Source organism: Cyprinus carpio, chromosome A18, assembly GCF_018340385.1.
Source record: "Cyprinus carpio isolate SPL01 chromosome A18, ASM1834038v1, whole genome shotgun sequence".
Taxonomy (NCBI): domain Eukaryota; kingdom Metazoa; phylum Chordata; class Actinopteri; order Cypriniformes; family Cyprinidae; genus Cyprinus; species Cyprinus carpio.
The window spans coordinates 21,654,612-21,673,208 of NC_056589.1; the positions used below are offsets into that span (position 1 = coordinate 21,654,612).

Consider the following 18,597-nt stretch of genomic DNA (forward strand, 5'->3'; position numbering starts at 1 on the left):
AAAACCACCACCATAAATATTTCTTATTAATCAACAGATTTTATTTACAGAAAGAACAGAAATATGTGTGTGGACTGTTGTCATAACGTTTTAAAAAGCAGGATCTTTTTCCCCTTTCTATAGAAAGCAGGAACTTACAAACAGAGTTGAAATCAATGTTTTAACCAAAGACCAATCTTGGATATTGAGACAAAGCCTTTATTGATCTTTTGCAATGTTTCTGCAAACATTCCCTCCCCTAACCCCTTTACTAAAACCTCACTATTCATCATTCGTCTCCAGTTCCCCTGCAGCCATGGCATATCGAAATAAATGCTTAAGGGAAGAAACAGACAAATGAATCTCAATGCACTGGACTGTGATGGACACAAGAAAACAAAAAGCACGCAATGATGGAGTTTCAAGAGTGCAATTAGTACAGCGATGGCAAGACAGATAAAACACTAAAACTGGATACATTAACAGAACTGTTATACTAAAAGAAATATTACGCAAAATCTCCCTTCCTCTAGCTCTGACTTGCCTATAGTCCAAAACACAAATCAAGTCTACATTAGGGTTTACACTTACTTTAACAGTTTCTGTGATGGTGGAAGGACTTTCTAGGTGAAGTTATTGTTTGCATGTGGTTTAAATCTTGCGTCTCTTTTTCATTGTGGTGAACCTATACATTTTTTCTATGTCTGCAGTTTGACAGAAAGGGTGCTCTAAACAGGGGCTAGTCTGGTGCTCCTCATTAACACAGAGCAATGAGAAGAAGAAAGGTTAAAAGAAATATAAAAAGCTACCCCCCCTCCCACAAAAAAACAAGGGGACAGACAAATGACAGTCAGTTTTAATGCACGCTTCATAGCAGAAGTCCTACCTCCCCAACCACTGTAAAAGAAAGCCGGATGAGTAGATCATCTGCCCATGCATCTCAACAGCAGTGAACCAGGACGAAGACTTTTTTTTTTTTTTGTTGTACTAATGTGCATTTAAATTACAAACTGTCTGAAGTTTTCTTTTTACTTTTGTGTTAATATATTCTTTACAGTTTATCATAATTTTTTGTTCCTAAGACTGTGTCCTTTACATGAAAATGAATAGGTCTTGGCAGAACATGGAGTTGTGTTCACTCTTGACTTCCTTTTTTTCTCTTTTTGTCTCCCCACACACATTTCTAGACTTCAATATTGTTTCCGGCATAAAGCCTGGTCCATGTTCGGGCTGAAATAGACAAAACAAATGCATAGTTAATACACCCCCAAGTGTTTTATCTCAAACTAAAATCCACGTAGAGATAAATTACTCCGTATCTTCAGCACAAAAGCTGACTTCAACTACAGTTGTGTGAACAAAATGGGTGTGGATTTTTCCAATTCATAACAACTGTAAAAAGCAGTTAGCAATATCAAAACTATGTACTTTGAAAGCAGTTACGTGAGATAAAAACTATTTCGCAAGAGCAGTGTTATAGATTAAGGCTTCTGGGACACACAATGTAGCAGCCTCAAAGTTTATTGAGCACCCAGAGAAAACCTCTGATTTAAGTGAATGTAGAACCAACATACAAATAAATTAGTAATATCTATTATTCACTGCATTTTTTTTAAAAAGATGTATCAATCAAAGTACAGGCATGGATTCCTCATGCCATTCTAACCCTTTATGACTGACTTTCTTCTCTGGAACACAAAAGAACAATGTTCTGAAGACTGTTTTTGTCCATACCAACTGATTTTCATTATATTTTACAAAACATCTTTTGTGTTCCACAGAAGTTAGTCATTAAGGTTTAGAGTGTATGAAAGCTCATTTCCACCACAGAATAAAAAAATTAAATTAAAAAAAAGGATGGCTGATTGCAGTTCACACAATTCAGACTTTTTCCCGCAAATGAGTTTATTTTTATATGACAATTCTGACTTTTTTTTTTTAAATATAAACCCATAATTGTGAGATAAAAACTCAGAATAGTAAGATATAAAAATCGCAAAAGCGAGAAAATGTCAGAATTGTGAAAAAAAATTAGCAGATACCTTTTTCAGTTTTTTATTTTGTTGTGGGAAAAAAAAATATTGCAATATGTGAATTCAGAGAAAAAATGTGAGAATTGTAAACTTAAAATTCTGAAGGAAAAAAAGTCTAAATTATGAGAAAAAAAAGGTTTCTGTCAGTTTATAAGTTTATATCTCAGTTTTTTTCTCAGAATTGCAAAAGCGATTGCAAACTTATCTTAATTTTTTCACCAACTTCCATAAGAACGTCATGACTGAGCAAAAAAAAAAAAAAAAAGTTTTTTATATAATCAGCTATCCCTTGCATTTAACCAGCACCCACCTGTCTCTATGGCTTGAGCTTCGTTAGTCTTCCACTGTTCTGCAACATCGTTTGCTAGAGGATCATCAGGGTTGGGAGCGCTTAGTAATGCCTGGATTGATAGCAGCACTGTGCGGATCTGCAAGGCTGGAGACCACTTATCTGTGCGACATCATGCCACGGAGAGAGATAGACAAGAGCATTAGCAGAAAAGTAGTTTTTCTCCCACAGTCCACTCAAAGGACAAAATACTAATTTCCCCTCATTTCAACAGCACATTTTATCATAGGATATTTTATTGCCCACTTAATCTGAGAGTGGGCAATAAAATGTTAAATATGTTCCAAGTATGTGCTTTTGCTTTTGGAAAACGTTTGCTTCTCCCATTTTCTGTTTTCTCTCAATATTAGCAAACAATGTCAGATACAAACACAAAAATTATATAATATAATTACTGTAAATACTTATAGTCTAGCATTCACACTGATGAATGAATGAACTGAGAACAAGGGTTGTTCCAAGATCATTTTTAGCTATATCTCTTGAATTTTCACCATCACACAGAAACTCGCATGACAAAATCATATCTTGCATATCACACATGTATTAAAGGAAGTAGCCATTTAGTTTTATTTTGTGTATACACACAACACACACACACACACACCGGTTCAAAAGTTTGGGTTCAATAAGTCTCTTTTTTTCACCAACGCAGAATTTATTTGAAAAAAAAATATATATACTGTTGTTTAAGTGTTTTTGTTAAGTATTATTTTTTTTTATTTTTAATTGTTTATGTTTAATACTTATTAAAATGCAATGTATTCCAGTGATGGCAAAGGTGATTTGCAATAATATTCCAGTCTTCAGTGTCACATGATCCTTCAGAAATCATTCTAATATGCTGATTTGGTGATCAAGAAATATTCCTTATTATTATTAATGCTGAAATCGTTATTAATTTTTTGAAAACGTGATACATAATTTTTTCAGAATTTTCTGATGAATAAATAGTTCAAAAGACCAGCATTTATTGATAACATTCTACATTATAAAATGCCTTTTGTTATTTTTTGTCAGTTTAATGCATCCTTGCTGAATAAAAGTATTAATATATTTCCAAATAAAATAAAAATCTTACTAACCCCAAACATTTGACCGGTAATGTATATAAAAGTGCATGACGTGTTTGAAGTCACAGCTGGTGAAATACAGAAACAGGCCCTTCAGGATGAATTTATGATATCTGACTAATGAAACATCTAGTGATCATCTGATTAACTACAAAAGAGAAATGTTTCTATTTTAAAAACTAATGGCAGATAAAATGATGAATCACATTTTGTTCCACGTGTCCCTTTACAGCAGAATTAAACCATTAAACATTGATGATATTCAAGTTTAGGTCAAGATGACTAAAATCAGCATGAACTTGTGTTTAGAAAGTTTTAGAAGATGAAATAAAACTCTCACCTTTCAAAATATCTAGACATATTCTTCCCAGCTTGTCTACATTGGGGTGATATATTTTGGTCATGAAGCGTACTTTCGGAGCTGCCATGGGATATTCTTCAGGAAGAAAGAGTTCAAGTTTAAAAGTTCCTCCCTCAAATGGGGAGTCTTGAGGTCCGGCGATGACCACATGGAAGTAGCGAGCGTTCCCCTCATCTGGCTCTGCTTTTATACCTGGCACCGGCTCTGCCAACAAACGCTGTGTTTCCTACACACACACAGACATGGAAACAGGATCAATTAGGCTGGCACATCAAGCATCTACACACTAGCTATCTAGCAATTAGACAATGCACTGGTAGTGAGACAGTTGAGTACACAGGAGTAAACAAATCAGCAGAAAGAGCCAACATGTAATGCACACAGTGACAACAGGTTCGTGTTTTCGCTTCACCTTGTAACTTTGTACAATATTCATGTAACAAAGAATAAATGTCCTGCATCAACTCATTCCAGTGGCAAACAAACCTGTATGGTTGGGTGATACTGTACATGGCCTGACAAGCCATTAAGAATGTTAGGTTCTGGATGTTAGGTTAATATCTAATTTTTTTAATTAGATATTAACCTGACCATGCTCAGACGAACTTTTAGCACAGATTGACAGGGTGAAAAGGGCATAATTTAAACATTCTTATTGGTAGATGAAAGTATTTACCAAATTAACATATAAACTTTTCCTGTGGAAATCTGCAGCTTGCTTTCTTTCTTTTATTTACAGCAAGCTTGTATATCACTATTCAAAAGCTGGGGTCAGCAAGATATTTCTTTTTGCTAGAAATTAATACTTTTTTTTTCAGCAAGATGCACTAAATTGATGAACAGTGACACTAAAGACATGTTACAAAGATTTATATTTCAAATAAATACTGTTCCTTTCAACTTTCTATTAATCAAAAAAACCTGAAAAAAACACATCATGATTTTCACAAAAATAAGAAGGATAACTTTTCGACATGCATACAATTTTTTCTTGAGCAGCAAATCAGCATATTAGAATGATTTCTGAAGGATAATGTGGCACTGAAGACTGGACTAATGATGCTGAAAATTCAGTTTTACCATCACAGGAATTCATTACATTTTAAAATATAATCAAAAAGAAAACGGTTATTTTAAAATGTAATAATATTTCATAATTTTACTGTATTTTTAATCAAATTAATGCAGCCATGGTGAGCATAAGACACTACTTTCAAAAACCTTTTAAAACAACCTTACTGACCCCCAACTTTTGAATGCTTCTGTAGGCACAACTATTTGAACCATGAAAGGTTTCCTGAAACTGTATGCATCTTAAAAAAGAAAAGTGTTTTATTGTAAATATTAACCAAGCCACAAACTTTGCATTTAAATATAGTTACTAACGTCAGAACTACAATATTTACAGATAATACAGCACCCATAACCTTCAGTCGGGCAGAGGACAATCTTAGATCTTACACTACAAACACTGCTGGTTAGGTACTATGACAATGTTTTCAGTAAACACTCTCTTCGAACCACATTAGAAAAGACAGTATCTTGCAATTTCAATATCAAGCACCATTTTTATAACATGATTAGTCTTAACGCTATCCTGTAGCTTGTACAGCTCAATGACATTTAGCATGGAATTATATCTCAACCTCATGAATATAACTGAAGTAATATCAGGTATACACTACACAATTTTCATCAAGTCATTCGCTCGCGGTTCCTTTCACACTATACAACCGGTATCATGAAGTTGCTGTGGTTTGCACATTATACTTCGGTTCAGCGACTGGGGGTCACACATTACAAAATATTTCACTAGGAAGTAACTCCAAAACTCATGTACGAGAAGTGATACAAAAAAATACGCAAGATCACGTGTGAGTGGAATTTTGGCACAAGACTGGACTTCCTTCAAATTAAAAATTGTGGTTGGTTGACTGTGCAGGTGGAATGTGCCCTTATTTGCAGCGAAAAAAAAAAAAAAAAAAAACCTGAAGAATATGGAGGAAAGAATGAGAGAATGGTTGGGGAGACGTATCCAACCTCCTTGCTCTCTCATTGGCTGCAGGCTGATGTCATTTCCTGTAAAAACATTTCACACTGCAAGACAGTGAGTCGTAGACAGGCCCAGATATTTAGCCTGCTAAATATTTCTCAGGTATATGCAACACATCGGCGCTTCCCTCAGATCACATCTTTTGTTCCTCACATGAACAAGCACCAATTTCCCTCAGAATTTGGGCTTTTGTCACCGACCTCCAGAAAACTGTTGGCTTGTGGAAATCTAGCCTAAAATCATGTACTGTATATACCCAGCATTTTATCTGAAACCAAGTCTTCAAGGGTTAAATTGACAGTCATTAAAACCCAATCAAGACAGACACATGGTGTCCAGTGAGAGAGACACAGGGCTGAACCTTGAAGCCCTTTGGAAACTCACACCCATATGACTAATGAGAATCTGATATCTCCTGTGGAATGCTTGAGTCTGGAGACGTCGTTCATCTGAGAACTGCTGTACTATTCTGTACTCCACCTGAAAGATTGTCTACTTGGAATCTGAGAACTCACGCCAAAAAGTGGACATTACAATCTCAGTGTCCCAAATCTATTTCCAAAAGCTACCACACCTGTCCTTTAACCCAGTTCAAAGGTTCTATGGCTATATAATGATGAACCTGTAAAACAAGAATCTTCTACATGAATTTCCAGTTTTTAAACTAGACAAAACTAGCATAAGATATTTTTATAATCCTGATTTACAATAATAATAATAATAATAATAATAATAAATGAAATCTAGATCCACTAAATGCTACCATTTAAAATTTTAAAATCTACATTTACTCCTGTGTCTGCAAAGCTAAATGAAACATTTCTTATTATTATCAATATACTTTTTTTTTCAGAAATCTTTTATTAAGATAATGTTTAAAAGAACAGCATTTATTTGAAACATATTGCAATACTATAAATCTTTGTTGTCACTTTTGACCATAAACATTTCCTGATGATTTAATCACCCCTATGGCATCCAAGATTTCAATTTCGCAAAGAAATTAAGGTTTTTGAGGAGAACATTCCAAGATTTTTTCTCCATATAATGGACTTCAATGGGACCCAACAGGTCGAAGGTCCAAATTGCAGTTTCAATGCAGATTCAAAGGGCTCTACACAATCCCGGCCAAGGAATACGGGTCTTATCTTATTTTTTTTAAAAAGGAAAAATTAATACTTTTAAACCATAAATGCTTGTCTTGCACTTGCAATGTGCGTCCATGATGTCATGCATTATGTAATCCCGTTGGAAAGGTCACACGCAGTTAGCTCTTCGTCTGTGTACTCAAGTTCAAAAAGGTAGGTTAGGCTGAGAAATACCATCACTTTTTGTCCTCCAACTTCAAAACTGTCTGACATCATTGTTTTACCATTTTTTTGTAAAGGGCATTTGACTTTCTTTGCACATTAGCTTTGTAAACACCGGGTCGGTACGTCAGCCTACATTACACATGACCTTTCTAATGTGACTATGTAATGCGTGAACTCGAGCTCGTGCAAGAAGAGCATTTCTGGTTAAAAAGTATGTTCATTTTTCTTTTTTTTAGTAAATAACCAAATCGTTTTGCTAGATAAGACCCTTATTCCTTGGCTGGGATCGTGCAGAGCACTTTGGAGATGCTCTGAAACTGCAATTTGGACCTTCAGCCCATTGAAGTCCATTACATGGAAAAAGTTTTCCTTAAAGACCTTAATTTCTTTTCGACTGAAGAAAGAAAGACATGAACATCTTAGAACATCTTGACATAGGGGTGAGAAAATTATCAGGACATTTTTATTCTGTAAGTGAACTAATCCTTTAAAGGGTTAGTTCACCCAAAAATTAAGCAGTTCCGGGGGAATTACGTAGGTCAGCTTTGCCATGCACCGCTCAGAAGTGATGCACTCGGAAGTACAAAACGAGGATTTATAAAGAAGAATTTTGGAGGATTTCGATATAAGCCAAGAGGAGACTTGTTTTCTTTTACTAAAGTAGGGAAACTTTGCTTCTTTTGATCCTGTAAACAAAAGTTGGTTTTCACGAGATTCACCGGCGCATGCGCAACACTGACCTCATACATCATCCTCCCGGAACTGCTTCTGTTTTCAACAGTGAGGGCAAGCTAGATTCAAGTGATTATTACGTCTTGAATATGGATATTTTTCTTACAGAAATACATCGACTCGTTACAGTAGGCCTTTGTTCACCCCCCGGAGCCGTGTGAGACACTTTTTTTTTCACGTCTTTTGTTGACTGAACCAATGCAACACCCACTGACTGCAACAATAGAGTTTGAAAGATCAAAGACCATTTTTGATATAACTCTGACTGGATTCATCTGAAAGAAGAAAGTCATATACACCTAAGATGTAGGGCTGCACGATAAATCGCATGCCATATTTAATGCGCATCTTGTCAGTAAACCCCGTTCTGTAATCAGTGGTAAATCTCCATCCTGCGCGCTTTCACATGGAGCAGCATTAACTACACAGAGCCATTGTTCACTGACAAGCTGCGCTAAACATGCACAAAATATGATTGTGTTTTTGCACAGCTTGTCAGTGTACAATGGCTCTGTGTAGTTAATGCTGCTCGATGTGGCAGGTGATGGAGATTTACCGCTGATCACAGAACCGGCTTTACTGGCAAGATGCACATTAAATATCACATGCGATTTATTGTGCAGCCCTACTAGGATGCCTCGGGGCTGAGTAAAACGCAGCCTAATTTAACCCTTTAAGTATGCATTCCCAGCCCCCCAACTCAAATTAGTCAGTTAATTTCCCAGCCAACCAGAGATGCAATAAATTCAACTAACAGTATCATCCCTGTGACCAAAAAATCCTGTAAGTGCAATATGTTTAGGCACTGGATAATAGCAGAGGTGGACAATGCAAAATGAGAAAAATGTATAATATACCCAAAAAAAGGTTGCACCAGGGCGTTATCTAATTTCTTTTTAAATATGCAGAAACACGCATTTAAGTCGAGATATTATCAGGAGGAAGCAGCTGGTATCATTTCACTAGCCATAAATCTGTTCACTGGAAACTTTTTTTTTTTTTTACACCATTAAATAAAAAAATAAAATACAAAAAAAAAACTGTCATTATTTGCTAATTCTTGTGTTGTTCCAAAAAACAAACAAAAAAATGTGTCACAATCTTCTGTGGAACACAAAAGGAGGCAATTAGTAATATCACGTCCCCAAAATGAAACTGGATGGAGACTGAGACTTTCATTTTGTCTAACATTTCCTTCTGTGTTCCAGACTGACATTAACCTTGTGTTTTAGAACTAACGTTACACAAGGGTTAATAAACAATGACGATTTAAATATGAATTATTGGTTAACTGTCCCTTTAATTCGGTGTTACACGTTTACTTTTTCTGTGAGAATCAACGGCAGTTCTCATTTAGAATGTGCTGTTCTTCAATTATTGTCTTATTTAATTCTCTCATATTGTATTTTATTTGACATTTCTGCTGTTTGGGGCCTTCCGTCATTAGCTCATTTAGCAGAAGCAGCACCGCGACAGCTTCCCTAGCCTACAGGAAGCGGGAGAGACTAATTCTTTAGCTTAAAATCGTATCCTAAATGGCTAGATAATCATCCTGCACGCAAGAAAATAGACATGTGACTGTCTATAAGTGAAATCGTTTAGTAAATAATTGTGTGACTGCTTAAATTCGATAAGTTTACGCCTAACGTTAGCTAGCCGTCTCTGGAGCGGTTAGCTCGCGAGCTCACACGCATGCAGTGCGTGCCTCTTTCACCGTTTAGACTTCGGTTAGTGTGGGAACGTTTGTCATTTCTTAACGCTTTTGATCCTGGGTTCCAAATAGCAAAGAATGAGACACGGGCCCTTCGCCATCTTTCACAGCAGTGGATGTATTTTTAACCCACCCATATTCGGGATACGAGTGAATGTACCGAAACGGAAGTGGCTAACAAACAGAGAGCCAAACGCTAAGCCAGCTGTCGCTTCTCTTTGGCTGATCCTTTCAATGATTTTTGAGGATTTCGTGGTATTATTTTTTAAAAAGAGTGGCTAAAAATGTGTAGTGTGTCTCACTTCACGGTTACCTTAATGATCCTGCGGGGCAACCCTGCCATCTTGTCTTGAATGCGGATTTTAGCTTTGACTCTCGGTGCCTCTTACTTCGTTTGCATTGACGGCGGAGACGCAGTGCACACACGCCTTCCGGCGCGTTGCGTCCTAACGCACGCGGAAACGTGCGAATTTGACGAAGATCTGGAAGTTGTAGTTTGTATCGAATGAAAGCTGTTTCTTTCACACGTTCTGAAAAAGCACATGTTTAAAGTGTTTTATGTCGTTCAATTCTGTGCAGTACTTTTTTTTTATTTATTTTTTTACACTTTTTCTGCACTGCACTGAGGACGTCTTGTATTTAATTTAAAGGCGAACATTTAGAAATGATGAGCACTTAAATATGCACATAAATGACTCAAGAAAAATTAATTTCTACATTTGCAGTCTGTAAACCTATTATAATGGCACTGTTGGAATTGATAGTATGAAATATTCTGACATAAAACTTAATAAAACTATAAACGTAATGAAATCATGAACTGTATTTGATATAGTTGAAAAAGTATTTTCATGAAGCACTGAAGCACCTTCTCTCTCTCTCTCTCTCTCTCTCTCTCTCTCTCTCTCTCTCTCTCTCTTTCCTAATACCTCTTTTATTTGAACATGGGGGCACTGTAGTTTTTGGAGTAGATGCCACACAGAAATAACATTTGAACCTCTTCACAGCCGTGTAGAGTTGAGTCTTTCAAAGGCTTACAGACACAGAGGAGCAGGTCATTACAGAAATGAAGTTTCTTCAGATACTTAGACCAGGTATGAAAATTTGTTTGCCTAGAGACAACATTAGTTATTATTTTTGATCAGTATGATTTATCCTCAAACATTATGTGATATATGTAGACAGTATATATTTTTTTCTTCTTTTACTTATTTGAATATATAGTGCATTCTATAATGTCATATTTAATTTATATTGAGTAACATAACCTGTTTAATATTAGCAATTCCAATGAGTCATAAAATTTAATCTCAATCATTTTTATGTTATGGTTTACATTTTTACTATAATAAGCATTTATATTTACTAATTAAGGCATTTACACATCACAGTAGAGTATATTCCTAAGTATGTACGGATAGATCTTAAAACTGCAATACTGAAGTTCTTTAAAAATATATAAAAATGTACTTAAAATTAAAGTATTAGTTTGATTCATTATGACTTGTCATAATCTTATGATAAATTAATTAAAAATATTGAAAACCTTAAACTTATGTTTGGGGTGTGCAGTAAAACATATTAAATATACAAATTTATTAAAATATTTTGAAGGGACAAATGTATAATTATATTAAGTGAAGTTTAATATATTTTTTAGGGTTTGATGTTAAAAGCATTTTTAATATAGAAAGTAGAGAGAGACACATCACATGTTTTTGTTTTGTATTTGTTGGTTTTCTTGGTTTATCATTTTGTGATTGTGTAGCTGAGAGAGGAGATACTACCAGTGAACTCTTGTTCTCTATTTGACACTTAATGTGTCTTATTATAGTCTTCGCAGTGCTCTCCATCTGTTACTAACTGACTGGGTCTTCACTTGATCATGAAGTCTCCCATGGATCTGCACCTCAATCCTCCCTCCCAAATATCCATTTGTTCCAGCACATAGGAGCAGATGAACCAATGTCTAATCTATTGCCTTTTCCCTGTGCACATTGTGAACAGACAATGCCAGCTGAATTAGTGGGATTACAGCTTCCACTGAGCACTTGATATGAATGGCAGGATCCATTCTGACAGGGCTAAGCCTAGCTTCCTAGCATCGTTATATGGCATTTTAACTAGTTCATTACACATTTCCATATGCCAGAAGGGCAGGGCTTTGAAATTGTTTTTTGAGTGATTAAAAATGAAGAAAAAAAAAAACACTTTAGAATAGAGAAAAATCTTTATTTAATCCTTAGTTATTCCTCACTAATGGGTCACACTTGTGATCCAAAACAGACTGAAGTGTAATGTTAAAATATATTCCCTAATTATTTGAGTATATTTAGACATAATTACTTACTTTTATTAGATATTTCCATTTGGACGTATATTTATACATTATCAAAGATTACTTTATTATGGCTGATTAGTAGATTGTACACCAGAAAATTGCTTTGTGTTTTTTATATATCTGTATTTTTATATTTCTAAATTCCACTGGTGGTCATTTTTGATTATGAAGATCTATGAAGTGTGAATATTTTCTAAGACCATTGAACCTTTTCTAATCATGTCCAAATTTTTCTATGTGTGTGTGTGTGTTCACATAGCAAGTGACACAAAAGTCACCAAGTTTGGTCTTCATCAGTACCATTCTAATGAAATAAAATATGTAAAAAGTCACAACGTAACATATTTCTGTCTAAAATGACTGAAGACCACCAGGGGGGTTAAAACATAAAATAATGGTCATAAATCACATAATAAAATAATTCAAGGACAATATTTGTTATTAAAGTGTTTAATAAAAATGATTAATTCTTTATGTGTGGTGCAGAATATTAAATTACAGACTGTTTTTGAGGTTGAGGTTTTTTGACAACTTTCTTTAACATTTTTAACAGTGCCAAAAAGTGACATGAAACACCTTTGATGATGATAATGTCTTTTAACTACAGCTTGTGAGACATTATGGAGACCAAACAGATGTGTTTCCTGTTTACTTGGGCTGGTCATCTATCTGGGCTCTGTGGCGTCCTTCAACATCAGCCCAATGACAACAGGCCTGCGCTCTGCCTTTTCCGCCACACGCAGCAGCAGCAGCATATTGGGTGGCACTCAGCGTGCTGTGACTTTTGACCACCTTCTAGTTAACACTGGTGAAGACTTCAATCCAGAGACGGGCACTTTCCGTTGCCGCCTGCCTGGTGCATACTACTTCTCATTCACAGTGGGAAAGTTCCCAAAGAAGATGCTGTCGGTCATGCTGGTGAAGAATGGGATGGAGGTGCAGGCCATTGCATATGATGAATACCAGAACCAGGGCCGCAAGGTTCAGAGCCAGAGCGTGATGGTTAGCCTGAAACCTATGGATACGGTATATCTGCTTCTACAAGACAATCCTCAATACGCCATCTACAGCAACGCCGGACCATACATCACATTTAGTGGTTATCTCGTCTATCCAGACTCTACATCCTCTGTTGGATATCTCAATAACCACCTATCTCCTCCAGGCCCTAATCTTCCAGGTTGTCCTCCCCCTGTAGATGCTTATTATGAATGGATAAAAAGAACAACCAGTGAGGAACCACGTTCTGCATTTTCAGTGGCAAGAACTACATCAGCGCTGGGAGAAAGCAGAATGCGTCGTGAAAGAGAAGCTCTCACGTTTGACGTGGAGTATGTCAACATAGGTGGACATTTTAACATAACATCTGGACGTTTTACCTGCCACTTCCCAGGTGCATATTACTTTGCATTTACTGTGGGAAAGCACCCTCATCGTGCGGTTTCAGTGAAGCTGATGATGGGAAGAGGGGAGATTCGGGCCATGGTGTTCAATGAGGACATGTCACGGCGGAGAGAGATGCAGAGTCAGAGTTTGTTGTTGTCACTGAAAAGAGGAGACAGTGTCTGGTTGTACAGTCAGCAGGATGACGGATATGCCATTTTCAGCAACCATGGACGATACACGACCTTCTCTGGTTTCCTGGTCTACCCTGATGGTGAATCCAGGAACATAGACAGAACTTTCCCCTGAGAACCAAAGCCAGCAGCAGTACTGATTAATTTACAGTTATGCCTTCAAACTTTTGTTTTTGTACTAAATATGTTTGTTTTTGTACCTCTTAACATACTACTATTGTTATGTGCTTCTACGCATCACAATCATAATGTAAATAAATACTGTATAATTTTTTTTGAGGGGGATTTCATTAATGACTTAAAAACCCAACGGAATCCTGCTTTAACAATTAATTATGGGTATTAACACGCTATCTAAACCCTGGGTTTAAGTTCTTTTTTGCATATTTGCGGTGTCAGTTGTATTGATTGGTCGAATTCAGCATGTGACCTGTTCACGTAAAAGCTCTAGCTATCAAGTTTTATTATAAAGTGTAATGCAAAAAGCCCTTACATATGGTTAGCAGATCATTAGTTAATGTACGTTAAATTGGAACTTGATTCAAATATATTCATATTTAAATGTAAACGAACTACTGATCTGTTAAGCATTATATCATTTTTTTTCACTTATTAATGAACATTATTATAAAGTTACTATTTCTTGTAAGTTATAATTGTTTAGCAAGTTATATTAGTGTGACTGTCTCATATAGTTAGAAGAAAAATCTACATAGGCACAGTTGATGCTGATTTTTTGTTTAATTGTTTTTACTATTGTTTAAAAGTAGTACTTTAACAAATATTAAAAGTGTTTGAAATCTTCCTCATGGTTTATTTTATTTTTTATTTTAGCACAAAACATCTATAAGTCTTTTGTTTAGTATTCAAGGATTCATAGTATAATGCTCATGTTTTTCCTTTTTATGATTTTATTTTACATCACATAAAACAATAAAATAATTATTTCTAGCATTAAAAAAAAAACAACCAGTGGATGCTGCTCCGTTTGTCTACTCAGACAGAGAAGCAAGTATACAAGTATTCACAGAAACTGAACTTCTGTTCAATAACATTAAAACTTCCCAAGTCACAATGAGAGACATTTTCAAAAGAGCATATATCATTTTAATATATTTAATATTTTTATACTTACACTCTACAACAAATGTGTACAAACTAGATTTAAAATATTTCTATATGACTGTCAATTTAACGTTATTTTATTGTGGTTAATTTTTAAAAAGAAAGAAAGAAATATAGTGGCATGGTATATGGAATGGAAATAATAAAGTGGGAATAAATAAAATAATGAATAACAAACAATATATAATTGGCCACTTCTTGTATTGTGTATAATATTCAATGCTAATATTCAACATGTGATTGATTGTGATTATTTGATTATTACTTGGCATATCATGTAATTAATTCAATAAAAAATCATTTAATCAGTAAATTGGCAGGCATGATTGTTTACTCTACCACAGAACATTCAGGTTTATACACTAAATAAATATTCAAAACATTCTATTTGCACTATATTAGTATCCACCGGACTATAAACATTAATTATTAAATGCAAAACATACTGAAAAATTATTCCTGTGATGGCTAAGCTTGATTTTCAGCAGCTATTACTCCAGTCTTCAGTGTCACATGATCCTTCAGAAATCATTCTAATATGCTGATTTGGTGATTTAAGAAACATTTATTATTATTATTATCAGTTTTGATATTATTATCTTATTATCAAAACAAATCTGTTACTTAAAATTATTATTAAAACCATGGATTCCCTGCATTTTATCAATTTAATGCATCCTTGTTAAAAAGAAGTATTAATTTCTTTCCAAAAAGTCTTACTGTGCCACTGGAAAAGAAAACGACACTGGAAAGGAAAAAAAAAAAGTTACTTATGATTGAGAGAATTATTCCAGCCATGAGAAATGCATAGAGTACTCTCAGCAAGCATTACTGTAATTTTAATCTGCATGTCAGATTTCAGTTTGAAGCACAGGGTGAGGTAGACAGTAGGGGGCACTATGGCCAAAGCTAGGGCTATATTTTCATCCATATTCAAGATGAACACTTTCTACAAGATAAACAAAGCACTTTAAAAGACATTTTGGACATATTTTACTGTAAAAGCATATCGTTGTGATGACATATTGCTAAAACAAAATAATTAATCTAATAAGAACAATGTTTTTTTTGTTCAAATAAATTTAGAAAAACTGCTAAACTATACCTGATATCATGAGACAGATAGTGGCAGGGCCCAGGATGGAAGCTGCCATGCTGATAATCTAGTACAAGATGTAGGGAGGATTCTTACGTGTAGAATTTCAGCATATTCATTTGCATGCCTTCCATTATCAACATCCTTGAAAGCATCATCAAAATAAATATGGGATTCAAACTCTGAAGTGTTTGGGCCTGTATTTATCGAGTCTGGTAGTAAAATAAATAGTATTGGAATTATAATTCAATTTAAAATTTTTACAAGATGAGTGAGTGTAGTCTCATGTCATCGTTGCACACAGAAACACTCTAATGGTTTCTTTTGCACTGAGGAGTACATGAAATATTTATGAAGTCATTTCATATTAAGAAACCCAAAGGAAAAATTGGTCTTTCTCAGGGGGAAGAATCAGATAGATATGTTTGAGTTCATATTTGAATCCTTTCGAAATAGGGTTTTATTGCAGACTTATTTTATTGCAGGTATTTTGGTAAATGTAACCACAAGTTTGGTTGGTGTTTGTAAGGTTTGGTAATTATATGGATATGTTTTGGTAATTTGAATAACAAATCTGACTCCAATAACACAATAAATAATCATGTTAGAGCTAATAACCAACATGTTCAGCAAATATATTATAATTATAGTTTTTAAAGATAGACTTTAAGTAAGAATTAGATCATGACAAAGAAATATAATATATGTAATATATATGTAATATCTAAAATATAAAAATAGAAATGTAAAACAAATACCATTTCAATATTAAATATCCAATTTTGTTACCGATAAATAAAAAATCTTTAATATTGGCTGATATATTACCAGTATACAGTATGCAACCATACTTTGAAAGTTAAAACGCCACCATAAATGAGAGTATTCTAAAAAATAATAATAATAATTTTAAATACCTGAATTCATGTCTCTGTTGCTGTTTCATGGTGATGCTTGCAGAGCAGCAAAAACATTAGATTAATCATCCGTAAAGACCAGAGCCTTTAACCAGATGGGGGGGAGGATTACACTATTATTCAACATGGTTTCTATGTAAAGTGATGCTAATCACCTGTGCAAATTCAGTTTAATTTCCCAAGTGTCTCACCAGATACACTATATGGTCAAACGTGTGCAATCCCTTCTAATTAATGGATTACCCTAAAACAATTTCTGGGAGGAAAATTCCTTATGCTATGCTATGCAGTGGCATTTGTGGGAATTCTGTTCTCTTTCTTAAGGAAATAATTTAGGCCTTTTTTGTGTTGTTGCGTGACAGCTGCACCTGATGTATGAATGAATGGTGGCAGGTTAGAAATAAATAAAAAAACTGACCTACACAAAGTCCAGACCTCAAAATCTGCAAAAAACAAAAAAACAAAACAAAACATAAATGTAATTGTAAATATTTAAGACATACAAGAAAGAAGTTTTTTTTTTTGTCTTCATGATTTAGGGTTTCCATTTATATGCTATAAGTAAAACATTCACCAGACAACAAGGAAATTGATTTTTTCAAGGAAAAGAAAAGAGTTGGCCTCTGATCAAACTTTTTTTTTTATGGACTGTTAGATCATTATGATTCTGTCAGAAACACTTCATAACAGTATATTTGGACATGGTTCCAAAACATAATAAACAAGACCTAGCAAAAACTTTTTAAACTCTAAAAAGTAAAATGCAATTAAAATAGTCAACTCAGATATGGGTTTGTGAATTTAAGACCTGTCTAAAATAGCTTCAGATAGTTTAGTCACTTGTATACAGTATGAGATCAATATGTGTCATAGGTAAATGTCAATATAATTACAATATAAGTCAAATAAATCTGGATAATGTTAAATTTATCACTTGTTCAAATCAGTGAATAGTGACTTTGGTCTATCCCTTTAAAATATGTGTCATAGGTAAATGTCAATATAAATCCCTTTAATTCCAGTGGTTTCCAGTGACAAATCCTAATGCTATGGCATACAATGACATTCTAGAGAACTGATTACAGTTTGGGAAAGGCATTCCGTTTCAGATGCACAATATTCTGGTGACCTAATCCCTTTATGTTCCATTATCTAGAAATCCTTATCCAGAAAAATGAAATTGGTATGGAAGACTAACCCCCAATTAATATGGTTTTGAAAGTACTGTTCAGGGTCAACAAGCACATATGGGTGCATTCAGGTATCCACATACTTTTGGGCATATAGTGGATAATATAATTTTTTCATTCGTTCATGAGTTTACGATGGAAAAAAATATATAATTCACTGAAAATGTACTCTCAGGCCATCAGAGTGTAGATGCTTTTGTTTCTTCTTCCGAACATATTTGGAGAAATTTAGCTTTACATCACTTGCTCACCAATGGATCCTCTGCAGTGAATGGGTGCCGTCAGATTGAGAGTCCAGACAACTAATGAAAACATCACAATAATCTGCAAGTAATCCACACGACTCTAGTCCATCAATTAATGTCTTGTGAAGTAAAGAGCTGTGTGTTTGTAAGAAACAAATTCATCATTAATGCACTTTAACTGGACTCGTATTTTTGCGGAAAGCAACGGTTTAAAGTTATATGTCCAAATTATGGATTTGTTTCTTACAATCAGGCCTTTTTTTCTACTTGACAAGATGTTGATTGATGAACTGGAGTCATGTGGATTCCTTATGGATTATTGTGATGTTTTTATCAGCAGTTTGAAGGGGTGAGCAAGTGATGTTATGCTGAATTTCTTCATATCTGTTCAGATGAAGAAACAAACTCATCTACTTCCTAAATAGCCTGAAGGTGAATACATTTTCAGCCAATTTTCATTATTGGGTGAACTATTCATTTAATGCCCATGGTTTTGTGCTTA

At 34.7% G+C, this 18,597-nt stretch overlaps 2 protein-coding genes across 3 annotated transcripts; one reads left to right on the forward strand and one right to left on the reverse strand.

Annotated features, from left to right (window-relative positions):
* Positions 1-19: 19 nt before the first annotated feature.
* ube2na (ubiquitin-conjugating enzyme E2Na) lies at positions 20-10,073 on the reverse strand. Its single transcript, XM_042775408.1, has 4 exons — positions 9,918-10,073; positions 3,775-4,021; positions 2,323-2,463; positions 20-1,209 (listed from the first exon to the last, which is right to left on the reverse strand). Exons 1-4 carry the CDS (start codon positions 9,945-9,947, stop codon positions 1,163-1,165), a joined length of 465 nt encoding a protein of 154 aa, XP_042631342.1. The 5' UTR covers positions 9,948-10,073; the 3' UTR covers positions 20-1,162.
* LOC109051802 (complement C1q tumor necrosis factor-related protein 4-like) lies at positions 9,364-14,327 on the forward strand. 2 transcript variants are annotated; one of them, XM_042775404.1, is made up of 3 exons: positions 9,364-9,620; positions 10,612-10,698; positions 12,553-14,327. In XM_042775404.1, exons 2-3 carry the CDS (start codon positions 10,671-10,673, stop codon positions 13,635-13,637), a joined length of 1,113 nt encoding a protein of 370 aa, XP_042631338.1. In that variant the 5' UTR covers positions 9,364-9,620; positions 10,612-10,670; the 3' UTR covers positions 13,638-14,327. The 2 variants fall into 2 exon arrangements, with proteins under 2 accessions (XP_042631338.1, XP_042631337.1); XM_042775403.1 differs by lacking the exon at positions 9,364-9,620 and adding an exon at positions 9,945-10,067.
* Positions 14,328-18,597: the final 4,270 nt, after the last annotated feature.